The sequence below is a fragment of the Mytilus californianus genome, unplaced genomic scaffold, assembly GCF_021869535.1.
Source record: "Mytilus californianus isolate M0D057914Y unplaced genomic scaffold, xbMytCali1.0.p SCAF_5, whole genome shotgun sequence".
NCBI lineage: Eukaryota > Metazoa > Mollusca > Bivalvia > Mytilida > Mytilidae > Mytilus > Mytilus californianus.
Window position 1 is genome coordinate 17312876 of NW_026262701.1, and position 15805 is coordinate 17328680.

The 15805-nt window shown below is 32.8% G+C and overlaps 1 protein-coding gene across 3 annotated transcripts; it reads left to right on the forward strand.

The window, feature by feature from the left end:
• The first annotated feature begins 669 nt into the window (after positions 1-669).
• On the forward strand, positions 670-14146 carry LOC127701076 (eukaryotic translation initiation factor 2 subunit 2-like). Of its 3 annotated transcripts, none has more exons than XM_052204872.1 (9): positions 670-836; positions 2851-3034; positions 3595-3704; positions 6901-7072; positions 9040-9137; positions 9707-9855; positions 10739-10795; positions 11620-11705; positions 13633-14146. In XM_052204872.1, the coding sequence occupies exons 1-9, from the start codon at positions 819-821 to the stop codon at positions 13806-13808; spliced, it is 1050 nt and encodes a 349-aa protein (XP_052060832.1). In that variant the 5' UTR covers positions 670-818; the 3' UTR covers positions 13809-14146. The 3 variants fall into 3 exon arrangements, with proteins under 3 accessions (XP_052060832.1, XP_052060834.1, XP_052060831.1); XM_052204874.1 differs by lacking the exon at positions 670-836 and adding an exon at positions 1895-2066 and having other exon boundaries at positions 3595-3683; XM_052204871.1 differs by lacking the exon at positions 670-836 and adding an exon at positions 1921-2066.
• The last annotated feature ends 1659 nt before the right edge of the window (positions 14147-15805 follow it).

Below are 15805 nucleotides of genomic sequence, written 5' to 3' on the forward strand. Positions count from 1 at the left end.
TAACACCTGCCTCATATTACAATTATTATATGTCTCGATGGTCTCTGGTAGTAGTAGTCAGTCGAGGTTACAAGAGCGCAATTAGATGGTACTCAGATTAGAATCCTGTACGGATTCTGAATGGATGATACAGGATTGGAATTCCTTTTAATCGAAAGATTAGCCAATTTCACCCGAATAATTCAGTCGTTGAGCTATTAGCTGATTGGCTCTCTCTTACAGAGAGCACCAATCAAAATCCTGGATTCGTGACGCGTTTTTATTGTATAAAGAATTCAGGCCCTCGCGAGTGGGAGAGTCGATCACGGGGAGGGACTGAATTATTCGGGTTAATCCAATTAGTTTTAAAAAATCCAGAAAATCAAATTAGTTTTAAAAAATCCAGAAAATCAAATTAACATTTTACAAAGTATAGAAAATATTTTCTATTTCTGCACGTCGGAGCCATTAAAAATATGCCTTTTTCATTAAGCGAAAAAAATAGACGATCTTTTTCAACTGCATTTTAAGTCAATTTTTGCAGCATGACCATAAATATGTTTTTGATTGTTTTGCAACACTGGCATTTCTAGTAACAGGAACTGCTACCCGTTTTTTCCTAGTGTAACCTCGAGAACCAGCTTATTTTTACGACAATGGGCCTCTCGTTTTTTTTTTCGGATTATCTCCCATACTCCGATTTTTCAGAGTCCTTGACCTGAAGTGTTCTGATGCAATAATTTGAACGATGAAAAACTGAAAAATCACGGAATCCCGAGCTGTTGTTTCATTTTTCTGTGATAAAATAGTGAAATTATTGTTGATCTTTCATCTTCGGAATGGAAGACGACGAATTGGTAAGAGGGTTGAAAATAAAAGATGAAATGATTAATTTGAATCGGAATATGAGGAAAATATGGCGACTTCCATCCTAGTTCACACGTGTAGTAAATTATTTTAGATCAACATATAGATTATGATATCGTAACATTTCGGCAATTATTTTTTCCATCATCAAATGGTTGTATATGTAAATCAATATATATTGCAGAAGATTGGCCTGCATAAAAACGAAATCTCACGAAACTATCTCGGTCGGGTCGCCGCTTTCGTTTTCGAACCCTGAACCACTTCGGCTTTATATTTGTTCTACCATACTGATAGTTTGATGTATTGTCGTAAATCCACTTCGGGATTTTGATTTTGCCACTCACTAAGATTCGACCTTGCCTAAAAAGTTTCCAACCTCTGAGCCTCAAGACTGAGGCAGAACTGATGTAGTGTTGTACACTACATGTACAGGCAAGGCACATATGATATGGAAAACAAATACCATGTCTGTTTGTTTTTAATTGAAAACTCTGGTTAACAGACTGTTTGTGAAAGAGTCGTCAAATGTTAACAAACTTGTTCTCTACCAGACTCTGGGCAAATGGACCTGATACCTGGTGTCTTTATAAAAAGGGACTTTTAACAACTCTGAAATTGTACTGTCCCGTTAGGTTAATTCATTTATCATTAAGACTTTAAATAATTTTGAATTCTGGAAAATTGATAAGAAATGTATGATGAATACTAGCCCAATTTTGGAGGGTTAGCCATGCATGGCTAAGGGGGTTTAATTAGTTCATACTGAAATATCAGTGTCTGACAGTGAAAGTAAAATGAACCTTAGCCATGCGTGCATATTTAACCCTCTTTAGTTTGTATTCATTTCTTATCAGTTTTCCAGAATTCAAAATTATTCCAGATTCAAATAATTCCTTATTCAAGGTATTCATTAAATTATTAAAAAGACTAACCACAAATTACTTTCGTAACTTTCCACAATAAAAAATAATGAGATCCATTTCCCTGTTATGCAGTTTATCTGCTAGGCTATAAATATACATTACAAATGTCATTATTGCATCAGACAATTTTTGGTATAAAGTGAAGATTGTTTGTTTGTTGAGAACATTCATCTAGATATAGCAAAGGAAACATTATGAATATATCTCTCTGTTTATGAACATTGTACAAAGATCAATAATTCATTGTTAATCTAGATCTGCAGAAATTAAATTATGGTTTATAATGGAGAAAAGGTAAGTTCCTACAATGTGCATATTTTGTACAAATTCAAATTTATCAAATTGCCAATAAAAATTTAGAACAGGCAGGTTGGGGCATCAAAAATATGATACAATGTACAAAAAAGGTTGGAAAATCCTAAACACAAGAATAGATCTCTATGATACAAAATCAGGTATTGTATATTTTTTGTGATGTAATACAGAATTAAAATGAGACCAAAATTTATATGATGCAACTTCTGATCAATAAGTATTTCATGAAAACTAATGTATGTTGTTGTTCTGTTTGATTCATGGATAGTTTAAAAAAATGATTGTGAAAGCTTCAGAATTCCAGGTGATTTGTAAAATTTTAGGCCAATGCATAGAATTTGATCTAATCTGAAAAAGTGCAGTAAATTATTAAAAACAAACATTTGACATGTCAATAGATATAAGAAGATGTGGTATGAGTGCCAATGAGACAACTCTCCATCCAAGTAAAAATTTATAAAAGTAAACCATTATAGGTCACAGTACGGTCTTCAACACGGAGCCTTGGCTCACACCGAACAGTAAGCTATAAAGGGCCCCAAAAAATTACTAGTGTAAAACCATTCAAACGGGAAAACCAACGGTCTAATCTATATAAAAAACTAGAAACAAGAAACACTTAAGAACCACATCAACAAACGACAACTAATGCATTTATATATGCATCTGAATTATCAGATTGACGTTTGTCCAAAATTATCATACATTTCTATGAGTGTAATTTTCACTATTTGTATAAATATATTTAAAAAACCCTTTACAGACACCCTTTGATCCTTCTGTGATGAAGAAGAAAAAGAAAAAGAAGAAGGTACCATTTGATTTAGATGCAGCTATGGGTGAGACAGAAGGAGCAACAGATGGGGCACCAACCCCAGAAACAACTGAAATCCAAGAGGAACCGGAGGAAAGCAAATCTGAAAATCAAAGGGAAAAAGTAGATGATGGTAATAAATAATGGAAAATAATTATAAAATACATTTGTAGTGTACATGCATTTTAGATGTATGTGAAAAGACAACATTTAAGATTAGCCAGTAATCAGAGTTCTCACTCCTACAGAAAGTATGAGTCCTAGAACTCCCTTCTCAGAAAATAGATAGTAGTGAAAATTTAATTTGAGATTTCCCATGAACAGAATCAAGATTGCCATATAGTAGGCACAGAGCTAGTAAACTCTTGTTACAGAATTTAAGTTCCAATTTTATACTGATGATCAGCATTTGTTAATCTGGTTGACTTTTCCAATAATGAATTTCTTAATTTCGTAATATTAGCCACACTATAAACCCATGAACACTCTTATGCCTGTGTATGTCCCTGGTACACTATTACTTCACTTTAAATATGAATTCTCTGAAATGTACATTTTATAAGACTGCAGACTGGGGCGTTTATGTGACACAGTGCATCAACATTTGTAATTTTTTTAGTATTTATTTTTACGATTATATTCTGGATTCGGTAATGTGATGTAGAAGAAGGAATTTGTTTGAATATTTTTCAGATATGTCATTAGAATTTAGCCTTGGGATGAAAAAGAAGAAAAAGAAAAAGAAAGCATTTGAACTTGATGACTTGGGAGATGCTCTGCCTGTAAGGATAACTGTATTTAAAGTATAAAGTTTAGATCTTGTTTCAACAGCAATTGAAAGTGTTGTAATCATCAACGAACAATCAATTCATGATTTTATATGCCCGTTTACGGGACGTATTATGGTATATCCTTGTCTCTCCGTCCGTCGTCAACATGTCGGACAGTAACTCCAAAATGCTTAAACCAATTTACATGAAACTTTGGTGAATTGTTTATATGTGAGCACCCTTTCAATTTTTATAAATTTTAGATTTCTGAGTTATGGGGTTTTATTCATTAAAAAAGGGTGATTTTCCAGTTTTCGACAATCACTCAAAAATGCTTTGAGTAGTTTCATGAAACTTTGGTGAAGTATATCTATTGACGTAAGCTCCCTTTGGATTTTTATAAATTTTAGATTTTATAAAAAAGGGGGGATTTTCCAGTTTCGGACAATAATTTAATTTTGGATGTAACGCATCTTCTGATTGGCTGACGTTGTTTTGTTTATCAACTCATAGACATAATTTTGTCATGTGACCTTGATGTCATCAACCTTTTTTCATGATTTACTCCGGTTTAAAATGGAATTAAGAATTAAATTATAAGAAATGACTGTAATATTTTTTCTGTCTATTCGAAATAACATAAAAAATGTGGTGCACACTTTAAAATAACTGACTACGTGGGTTATTCAGTGTGCACCACATTTTTGATGTTATTTCTTCATAGACAGAAAAAATATTACAGTCATTCCTTAAATAACTCAAAAGTGCTTTGAGCAGTTTTCATGAAACTTTGGTGACTGGTTTATATCTATTTAAATAACCTCCCTTTAGTTTTTTATAAATTTCTGATATGACATTGAGGATTTATGGAATGTTGTTCTTTGAAAAAGTGATGGGCATTATCACGCACTCATGGCGCAGCTCTTTATTTTAAAAGCCTTAAAAACAGAGAGATCTGATAGGTGTACTTAAATATACATATATTTGTAAGTACACAAATCATTTTATGATTGGCTGATATAATTAAGTGATTTATATTTAGCAGGGAAGAATACCTGGCCTTTTAAAATAAGTGAATTTGTCAATGTGGTAAATGAGGCCCAATTTAAATGTAGAGACCAGTTTTTTTGAGAGATTCTGTATTTCTATTTGAGAGTTTATTCTTGTCCAAACAGGCACATTCATCTTAGCATTTGGTTGTCTGTTTGGGAACTTTTCATAGGGGTGAAATGTAAGTTTTGTCTATTATTTTGGAAACTGCTATAAATAGAGAAAATCTAGCAGGAGCAGAAATGTTCAGAATGTTGAGCTCTACCTATTGTGTATTTACGTTGAAACTGTCAGACAATTTCTTATTGGAGTTATTGCACAATTTGACAAATTTTACTACTTTTTTTCCATTTTGCCTATTATCTTGAAAACTATAATAGATAGAGAGAAACCTTACACAGCAAAACTGATCAGCAAGGCAAGATATTCAAATAAGTTATAATAGCAGAAATCGTCAATAAACTTCTTATTAGAGTTAATGTCCTTTCATGTCAATTTTTACATTTTTTTTGTCATTTTTGCCTAAAATCTTAAAAACTACAATTGATAGCTAGAAACTGAAAACAGCAAAAGTGATCAGTAAGACAAGATCACCAAATAAGTCTAATAGCCGAATTCTTCAGTTGACTGGTTATTGAAGTTATTGCTCTTTAATGATGATTTTTACCAATTTTTGGTGCCTATTATCTTGGAAACTATAAAAGATAGATAGAAACTTTAAATAACAAAAGAAAATGGCGTCCATGACATGTGGTTATGCACATGTTACATAATTATATCTGATAGTCAGATTTTTCTTTTCAAAAGGGATTTATATGTATATTGCAATAAATTATTCAGAAGGAGGTACATTCAGTTTAAATTATATTTCTGATTCTGTCAGCACTTAGAATTTTATCAAAATTCTCCAAACACACTGTACTGCTCTTGTATATTTTATAAATAGATTCAAACCATTTGAATTTTAAGGGCATCTAATTCACATTTCAAAGGAAGACAATGAATAAAGACAACAATTTATTAAGAAATAGTTTCTTTTGTTAAGTAAAAACAAAATTTTCTTGTCTGCAAGATTATAATTGCGTAACTTCCAGACCCATTTCCTGTCAGAAAAACATTGAAAATATCCGATTGTGCATGGTTTTGACAATTTTTTTTCTGAATATTCCTATCCTATTTGCCGATATATTCTTATATCTGATATTTGATTACACGATAAAATTAACATTAAACATATAGGGAAGGGTTTGGTGTTTTGAAATTATATTACAACAGCTGATATATTCGTTTAGCCGATATCTGATTAGGTGGAGTCTACTTTAGATAGGATCGATTCCCCTAAAATGATAATTTTTTTGGCCCTCTTTTGTGTTTTGGGCAAACAGTAAATAAGATAGAGAGAAACTGTAAATAGTAGTCTACAATGTTGAAGATGCACTGTGTGCCACATAGACCTAGGTGAGCGACACAGGCTCTATATAGTCTCTAGTTTAAAGTGCCTTTCCCAGGAGCCATATATGTTTAATTGAAACAGCCCTGATAGATAAATAGTAGGGATATATTTTAAGTCAATACTAGGGGGGGGGGGGAGGGGTCTAGATCTTGTTTTAATGTTATTTATGCATGTACATGCAACTTTCATGCAATATTCTTCAATTTGTTTTTGGGAATAGCAAAAGAAGAATCTATAATATTCATCCCACTTGAAAGATATCAAGGGTGATCGAACTACAATAGTATAACCCACATTCTTGTTGCCAACATGCAGATTAAAAGAAAATATTTGAATAAGAACTCTGAGGAAGCAGTTAAGATGATGTACATTTTAACTTAAATATTGACTAGTGGACTATACCCTTCAATTTAGTTCGAGGTCATATTTTAAACTGTCACTGTGGAAATATGGTGAGAGGTCAAGTATAAAGAGTCTTCACACTTGGCCACAGGACCACTAGCCTAGGCTTGTAAAATTACCATCAGTTCTGTAAGAATTTCTTTCACAGGCCAATAGAATCTATACAAAATTTTTCCAAGAATTAGTGTTAGGGAAAAGGCTTTGAAATTCCTTTTAACATTGATATTTTTATTAAAGACTTGGCACTATCAGAAGATTTAGGATTTTTAATCTTGTAGTCACAAACAACCAATTTTCAAGACATAAAAATATATACTTGTTTAGGAATCACGAGCTTCAGAATCTACACAGCCCCCAGAGGATCAAGATGGGGGAGCGGACGAAGAAGCCCCAGCAGACGAAGATTTCAATTTAGCTCTTCCAACTAAAAAAAAGAAAAAGAAGAAGAAGGTTGACTTTGATGCACTTGAATCAGAAGAACCAATGTTGGATGAAGGTAGGAAATCTAGTTTGATAACTTGGTAACTATGTATATAACAAAATATTGTTATTGAGAACTTTTTATATATACTGTAACAATGATGTTTTTGTGCACCAGAATCCATTATCAACACCACAGAACGGCATTGGGAAAACTTTATCTTGACCCCTTTCTCATGATTGAGCTGTTTTTCACAATTAATCCTTTTTGTCAAATCTACAGCTGTCTAGATATTTATAGCCACCATATTTGTCTGTTCTGCCACAAAGATTTTGATAATATCATTTCAAGTGTCTTCACATTTCAACATTTATTACGTTAAGCAGATTTCGTTGTTGTATCAATGACTCCTGTTACTCATGGTCGATGAAATGCTTGACACTTATAAAAATCACCCAATTGCAAGTCCATTGCTGATTGGTCAGTTGAAACATTTTTGAAATCAGCTAATGGGATGGGACCTGAAAAATATCTGGAAGAGCTTTTTTACTAAATTTTTGTTACAATGCCAGGTTTTAAAAGTTTAATTTGCCGAACGTGTGATTAGGTCAGTTCGAGGGAAACCAAGGCTTCCAAAACGGTCATATATGCCGGACATTTGTATAATGTCCGGTAAAAGTCCGGCTGGGCAAAGCATGAAACGGTCATCTACTTTTTAGTTTTCAAGGCTTTAAGAGACGGTCATTTTAACATAATTCGCGATCTTTTTGACCCAACATTTTGCCTTTAACAGCCACACATTTCCGGTCATAAAAGTGACATGATCATTAAGTACTATCAAAACAACCCCTACTTTAATACCTTCTCATTTTAATCAAGGCTAATTAGTTGTCAAACAGCTGAAATTTACCTGTTCAGGTGACAGGTAAACTATTTTGAACCGGACATTGATCGGTCTATTCAAAGTTATTTTCTTACATTTCAGCGGTTTGCATCTAATTAATTTAGTCAAAAAGATTTAAATTATCAGAAATACGTTTACAAATATGATTTGATGAAAAAATTAAAAAGGTGAAAATGAAAAATCGTCATAACCACGTTGTTTGGACCTAGAGACATGTCTCTGTTTGAACTAGTACACGTGTGAGCATGTGCGCAGGTGTGAAATTTAATTATGCATCCTGATTTCTTCAAAAAATGCTTAAATTGTCATTGATACCTTTATCTCACGTTTATTTCGAATATTTTCATGAAGAAATAACGTAGAAATAGCAACTTCCACTCATTCACGCTTTGCAAACGTACACGGAATTTACGTATCCGTCTCTGGTCCATGTTTTACCATTGTCAAGATAACATCCGGTATAAAAACGAAAGTAAAGTTTTTGACAACGTTATTTTGCACAAATAAAGAGTCTAAGGCAGATATAAGTACGCTGATGTTGCACACTTCAAATGATGCACTGCCAATTTAACAGTTTACGTCAGAACTTTGAATTTGAATCAAAGAAAGTTTAATATCGTTTTTTTTTAATGTCAATCATTGGGATGGCCAACTCGGCAACTGATTACCATAATTGCCTTTTGTTTATTTAGTCTTGAGGGATTAAAATCGGGATAATATATAAAATGTCCGGCTGGCTAAAAATAATTTTGGAAGCCCTGAGGGAAACCACTAACTGTAAATCAATAATATTTGGTATGTAGTTGTATAAGTATAAGAACATCATTTCCATGGAGATTTTTTTTGCACCTCCTCTCTGTTGTGATTAATTGACTTATGAATTTTTCTTGTTTATATCATGTCAGTTTAAGGGAATCCCTTACGATTGGTCAATAGTATATTTTATATTGTTGTATTAGCATTGGCATATCTCATTTCCATGGAGAATACTTGGCCCTAAACCTCTAGTTATGGTTCATAACTTTGGACTTTGGATGTTTTGCATAGTTAACATGTTAAAGTATTACCATTTTAATATCAAAATATCATACAGGCCAGACATAACTCTGTGTCAGCAATTTCTATTTTAATTTAAAAGTTGATGAAGCAGAAGAAGCAAAGAAGGAAGAGAGATTAACAGGCGGTAGCTCTGGGAAATCCTGGTTGGACTCTGATAGAGATTACACATATGATGAGGTATGTTTCCAGTGGTAGTTCTGGGTAATTATAATCCCACTCTACATTCACCTTGTCTATCCCATTGTCCTATTGTTGGTCTGTTTATTTAATATGTTTAACAAATATAGCCATCACACTTTTTTCATGTAATAATGAACAGAAAGACAAATATTTTATCAGCAGTTTGACAGTAATGAGTTGTCTCGTGTATGCACGTTTCAAATCTGTCTGACACTTACTTCCTGTATGCCAATACTTTGAATTTTTCAATATGTTGAATGAAGATAAATATTCTTTTTGATTTAATTATTGTAACAGAGATTACACATATTATTTGTTACAATATGACCAAAAAAAAAAAGTTTGCTTTCTTGTTTTGGTTATTTGAAAAGACTTTTTACTTTACCATTTATTAAAAGGAAAAAAATACATAGTGAATATGAAAGTTGTACATTGGAAGTGACTGAATAGAGAAATAAAAAAATAGTACTGGTACTTGCATAATTTCCTAAAAGGCACAGTCTGGTAGTAAAATATAAATCATGACACACAGTGAAGTGTAAAATGTTTTTTTTAATGTTTTTCAGTTACTGACACGTGTGTTTGATATAATCAGAGAGAAAAATCCTGACATGGTAACTGGTGAAAAGAAGAAATTTGTTATGAGACCTCCTCAAGTGCTTAAAGTTGGTACTAGAAAATCTTCGTTTGCAAATTTTGCAGATATTTGTAGATTGTAAGTTTATACAGCTGTTTTCTTTGTTTTTGTGACGCTGCAACTACATGATGCCCTGCTTCAAAACCGCTAAATATAGAAAATAACTATACAATTTATCCACAATTTTATTTTTATTTTTATGCTTACATTCATATTCAATTTTATCTCTATTGTATAACATTTTATTAATTTCTTTGCATTTCATATTTATTGCAATTCAGTCCTGGCACAGGACATTTAGGTTTTTATACCGTTATCTATCATTCCGGTCAATGGCGAAGTAAACCGCAATTGTTGTACTGCAGTAATCTATAACACTATGTAATTGTCCTGACGATTCCACCCCCGTGGTGAAACTAGTCGACAAAATAAAAGATACTGCAACTTAGTGATAGCTTTAGTGTTGTTGTCTTTGAATCTTTTTGTTTTTGTGACTTTGTAAGAAAAGAAAGTCCTGTATGGGCTATCTATGACTATTTTTTATTAGACAATTAAAATAAGCATGACATTAGGTGTACCGTCAGCTTAGATGTATGAGGTTTTGTGGATCATATAATTTTTTTACATTTAATTGTGTTACGTAAACTGGAATATAGATAATTGTCTTTATAAAATGTTACATAGTCCAGCCCATTAAATCTGGAGTGTCCATCTAATGTTCTAGGATTAATGCATATGGGAATACAATTTTTGCCAGAAGGTTGGTATATGAGTATTTAAAAGACAGCATGAACAGTAAATGTTGGAATTTATATATATGATAACAATATATTAAAATTTGCCTTGCTGTAAATGCTTGATAGTACATTCAAGCATATATTTGCTGACAAATATCATTAAGTATCTAGAAGTTTTTGGAAATATAATAAAAAGATTTAATGAATTTTTTACAATCTTGTAGGTTACATCGACAGCCAAAACATGTGTTAGCTTTCCTGTTGGCAGAATTGGGTACAAGGTAATATAGAAATGAAAAGTTGTTTTCCAGTGCTAAGATAACATGTTATAACTTTCTTGTTTAAAAAAATGCATTTTGACTCAAAATTTAAGTTCTAGTTGTAAGAATAGATCTGGGTATAAGCATTCTACATCTTTGAAAGGTAAGATGTTCACATTATAACTGTAAAGGTTCCAATATAAGCCAGTAAGAAGTGTTTATCAATGATGCCATTTATTGAGTGATCTATTTATTGTTTTCATCTTTCTGTCGATTATAATATTCGAATTAGCTCTCGCCGCGATATAGCCTTTCTGTGCTAATGCGGCGTAAAGCAAACAACAATCAATCAATCTTTCTGTCGAAAATGGATGCTGGTGTCAAAAAGTTGTGTATAAGAAATTGTACTTTGTGTTTTGATTGAAGACAAATGCCATCTAAATAATTAAAGTTCTGTTTTTGGATAATTATCAACTCAATCATTTGGTAGCAACATCAGTGTTACACAGAAACATAGATAAAAGAAGAATAATGATACAAATGCCCCTGCTCAAGCTTGCTTTTCAAACGAAAATGGGATGGATGGAAAGATGGAAGGACGAACGGTCAAGGGTAACAATTAATGTCCCCCATCGCCCTGCGGCAGGGCATAAAATATTGCTAAATAGTATTAAAACAGAACTCTTTGTGACAACTTCACATCAAACATTCACGTTCAGCTAGTTTGAATCTTTTGGTTGGTTAACATTTTCTTCAAAGTAAATGCTCTGTCAAAAGGTTTATCAGTCACCTCCCTGACCACTTTAAAAGTATTTTAACTATTAACATAATATTTTATCTTGCAGTGGTTCTGTTGATGGTAATAACCAGTTGATTATCAAAGGCAAATATAACCAGAAACAGATAGAAAATGTCCTTAGAAGATATATCAGTAAGTAGCAAATCATCAAAATGATAAGAGTGTGATAGAAAATATACACTGTGTGATGCATTTTCAGATTCATAGCTCATTAACTTCCTGTTATCAGTAATGTTCAATTATCAACAATTTGTAGATTGTACATTTTCCTTTGATCTTACGACCTATTATTTTTCTAAATCATGAACATGACCTGATACTAGAAAACATTAGACATTGACATCAGGTATCAGTGCTGCAATGTGACAGGTTCTTATCCATCCATGTCAGTTTGTCAATGAAATGCATGGGACTTCATTCATAAAAACGAACAATTATCACAATGTTTTATACGAGGACAAATATATTTACTTACTATGTAATTTTATTTCATATTCTCAATTTAAAAAAAAGATTGTTTAGATAAATTCCTGATTTAATGAATAATGGCATTCAATTTTTGTCTCGTTTGCGACAAAAGTCACGGAAAATGAGACAAAGGGATTGCTTTTCCTGTGACGGCGTCAACAATTGTCAAAGTTTTCTGCTTAAACTAGTTTTGATAGGAACTACTTGTGATAGATCATTGATATTTAATAGAAAGTTGCATTACTATCAGATCATATCAGTTTGATGACTATTTCAAGGCCCTGCCCCCTAGGTCATGGACCAGTGGCTTTGAATTAATTAAGAATTTTGAATGATAAGTTTTCTTCTTCAGTCAGTTTGATAAGAACTACTTGTGCATGTTGTGATAAATCAAAGATATTTTGCTTAAAGTTGCATTACTATCAGTACGTATCAGTTTGACGATTATTTTCAAGCCCTGCCAACTAGATAATGGGTCCAGCGACTGAATTAATAAACCATGTTGCTGTCCATCAGATTGTTTTTTTCTGAATTGTTTGCCAACAGTCGAGACATATCTCTGTGTCAGCAGTCTATTTGATAGTAACTTCATCAGCTCAAATATCAGCTTGCCCCAGTTGCTTGATATTTTGCTGATGAAGTCAAAATCAAAAAAACAAAAATGTCCTTATTCTATATACTGTGGATTCATTATTATTTGTTGGATACAAATTTTCGTGGGTACACGTAAATCACGAAATTAAATGTTCCAACGAATGACAAATTTTCTGTTGGCTTGTATTCAGACTTCGGCAAAACCACAAAATTAAATATCCAGGAACATGATAGTTTTCCTTAAACCACGAAAATTGGTAATCACGAAAATAAATGAATCCACAGTATATTCTTTAAGACATAAAATGACCATGTATGAAATTTTCCTCACATTCGTTCTCAGGATCTACATATCCAGGCCATTCATTAGGAGGTGGTACCCGGTACTTTTACCCTCCTATGCTATGGACAAGTACCGCCTAAATGTAGGAATTTTTATATAAGGTATTCATGGAATAAATTGAAAAGTACCACCTACAAACTGGGAAAGTACCAGTCAACATAATAGATAATGAAACCCCTGCATATCAGAGCACCCTGCAATTAAGTATCAACATTTATCTAAGCATTGGTTTTCACATCTGTTGCTGTTTACCAAATAAATGGTGGTATTATTTTTGAGCAGTAGCTCACAGTTCCGCTTGTTTCTTATGTATCTGGTGGAGAAATGTTCTTGAAAATGCAGATGACTTTTTCCTTTTCTACATAAGTTTCATCCAAAATCATGTTCATCACCGTAGACATAGGGTGTTTCCATATATGAGAGAATACTAATGAAACAAGACTTAAAGCTTTATTTAAAGGTAGTATATACAAAGCAATTACAAAATAAGCAAGCTCTGTATAGCTTTGAACATGAACAAAACAAAAGCACACCAAACATTAAATACAAATCAGTACATGCACACATAAAATTAAACAAAGAAGGGTATATAGTATATATATGCAGTATTCAAAGTATGATCTATATTTAATGAAACAATATTTTTATTTGCAGAAGAGTATGTTACCTGTCATACTTGTAGGTCACCTGACACGTTGCTACAAAAAGATACTAGACTTTTCTTTCTACAGTGTGAAACGTGTGGTTCTCGGTGCTCTGTTGCTAGCATCAAATCTGGTTTCCAGGCCGTTACAGGAAAGAGAGCTGCAATACGGGCAAAAACCACATAAAACAATCATGGCAGAGCTTAACAATATGGATAAATATATCATCTTAAAATGGCTTAAAAAGCTTGTATCACTTGTCACCTTTAAGTCAAATCAGTTTGAATGTGGGCATCTGTGTACTTGTAATTGTACAATTAATCTGAATGTTGTTGATAGTACAGTGACAGTTTTGTCATGTCAGATGAATGCCAGTGGATTTAAAGAGGAAGATTGGTTGAAAGGACTGATAATGACTAGTATATTTCATTGGATAATTCGGCATTTAAGAGATCAGTGTATCTTATCTTTTCTTAATTTATACAGTTGTAATGATATTTCTTTCATAAATTTACATTCAAATATTGTTTATTCCTTTATTTTCCACAAAGAAGCTCTTGAAATGAAGCTTTGTCTATATAAAAAGGTTTTTTTTTATATATATATAGTGAAATCTTGCTTTTAAAGGTACAGTTTTTTGTGTGCATTTATTATTGCGTTTTTTAAAGAATGCAAATAAATGGGAGGTTAATTACTGTAAATTCAGAAATTATTGTGTGTATTTATTTTTGTGATGTTTGACGAAAGGACAAAAATGGGAAATTAATTATTGCGATTTCAGGAAAAGCTGCATACAGATATATTTTATTTGATATCAGAATGCAAATTTCTATTATTGCAATACTCAGTCGCATATTCACATTGATAAAACTGTGCAATAATTTCTGAATTTGCAGTATATTGATTTCAGTAAATGCTGCATACTATATTAATGCTAATGAAATTGCAAGTTTTTTTTTTGCGATACCTTTTTGGCTGAATTTTTGCAGTAATATAAACAACACAAAATATCTGAAATTGCATTAATTGTTTATAAAAGTATTTAGATATGCTATATTTCAATCAGTTGTTTTCGCCTGAGAGGATCCAGCTGTTACTAGCTATACATAAGGATAAATTTTTGTCATCTGCAGTTTAACATTCACACTTTATGTTTAGGTGATCACATAGCTAATGACACAAAAGGGATTTCTTTTGTTTTGTGTTTTGTTGTGTCACACTTTATGCAATGCCAATGCTGTAAAAATAGACTTGTCACAATTCCACCAAACATGCACAGATTTTTATACGACCGCAAAAAAAATTTTGTGGTCGTATATTGGTATGACGTTGGCGTCGTCGTCGTCGTCCGGCGTCGCTGTCCGAATACACATTAGTTTTCGCACTCTAACTTTAGTTTAAGTGAATGGATCTCAATGAAATTTTACCATAAGGTTCAATACCACAAAAGGAAGGTGGGGATTGATTTTGGGGGTTATGGTACTAACAGTTAAGGAATTAGGGGCCAAAAAGGGGCCAAAAATAAGCATTTTTGTAACTTCCAGACATAACTTGTGTGTAAGTATATGGATCTCTCTGACATTGTACCACAAGGTTCCATATCACAAAGGGAATGCTGGGATTGATTTTGGGGGTAATTGCCTCCAAATTTTAGGAATTAGGGACCAAAAAGGGGCAAAAAACAAGCATTTTTCTAGTTTCATGACAATTACTTGTGTGTTAGTGTATGGATCTCTCTGACATTGTATCACAAGATTCCATATCACAAAGGGAATACTGGGATTGATTTTTGGGGGTAATTTCCTCCAAATTTGGGGAATTAGGGACCAAAAAGGGGCAAAAAACAAGCATTTTTCTAGTTTCAGGACAATAACTTGTGTGTTAGTGTATGGATCTTTATGAAATTGTACTGCAAGGTTCCATATCACAAAGGGAAAGCTGGGTTGGAGTTTGGGGGTAATTGCCCAAAACGTTTAGGAATTAGGGGCCAAAAAGGGACAAAAAAACAAGCATTTTTCTAGTTTCCAGACAATAACTTGTGTTCAAGTGAATGGATCTCTCTAAAATTGTACTGCAAGGTACCATACCACAAAGGGAAAGCTGGGATTGAGTGTGGGGGCGATGAATCATAAGGGGGTTCAAAAAATTTGGGGGGGGGGATTTTTTTTTCCTTTTTTTTCTTA

Coding starts and splice junctions, on each gene's coding strand:
- LOC127701076 (XM_052204871.1), top strand. CDS start 2,046: ATGGTTTATAATGGAGAAAAG. Junction 2,067..2,850: donor TGGTTTATAATGGAGAAAAG/GTAAGTTCCTAC, acceptor AACCCTTTACAG/ACACCCTTTGATCCTTCTGT. Junction 9,856..10,738: donor TTTGCAGATATTTGTAGATT/GTAAGTTTATAC, acceptor ACAATCTTGTAG/GTTACATCGACAGCCAAAAC.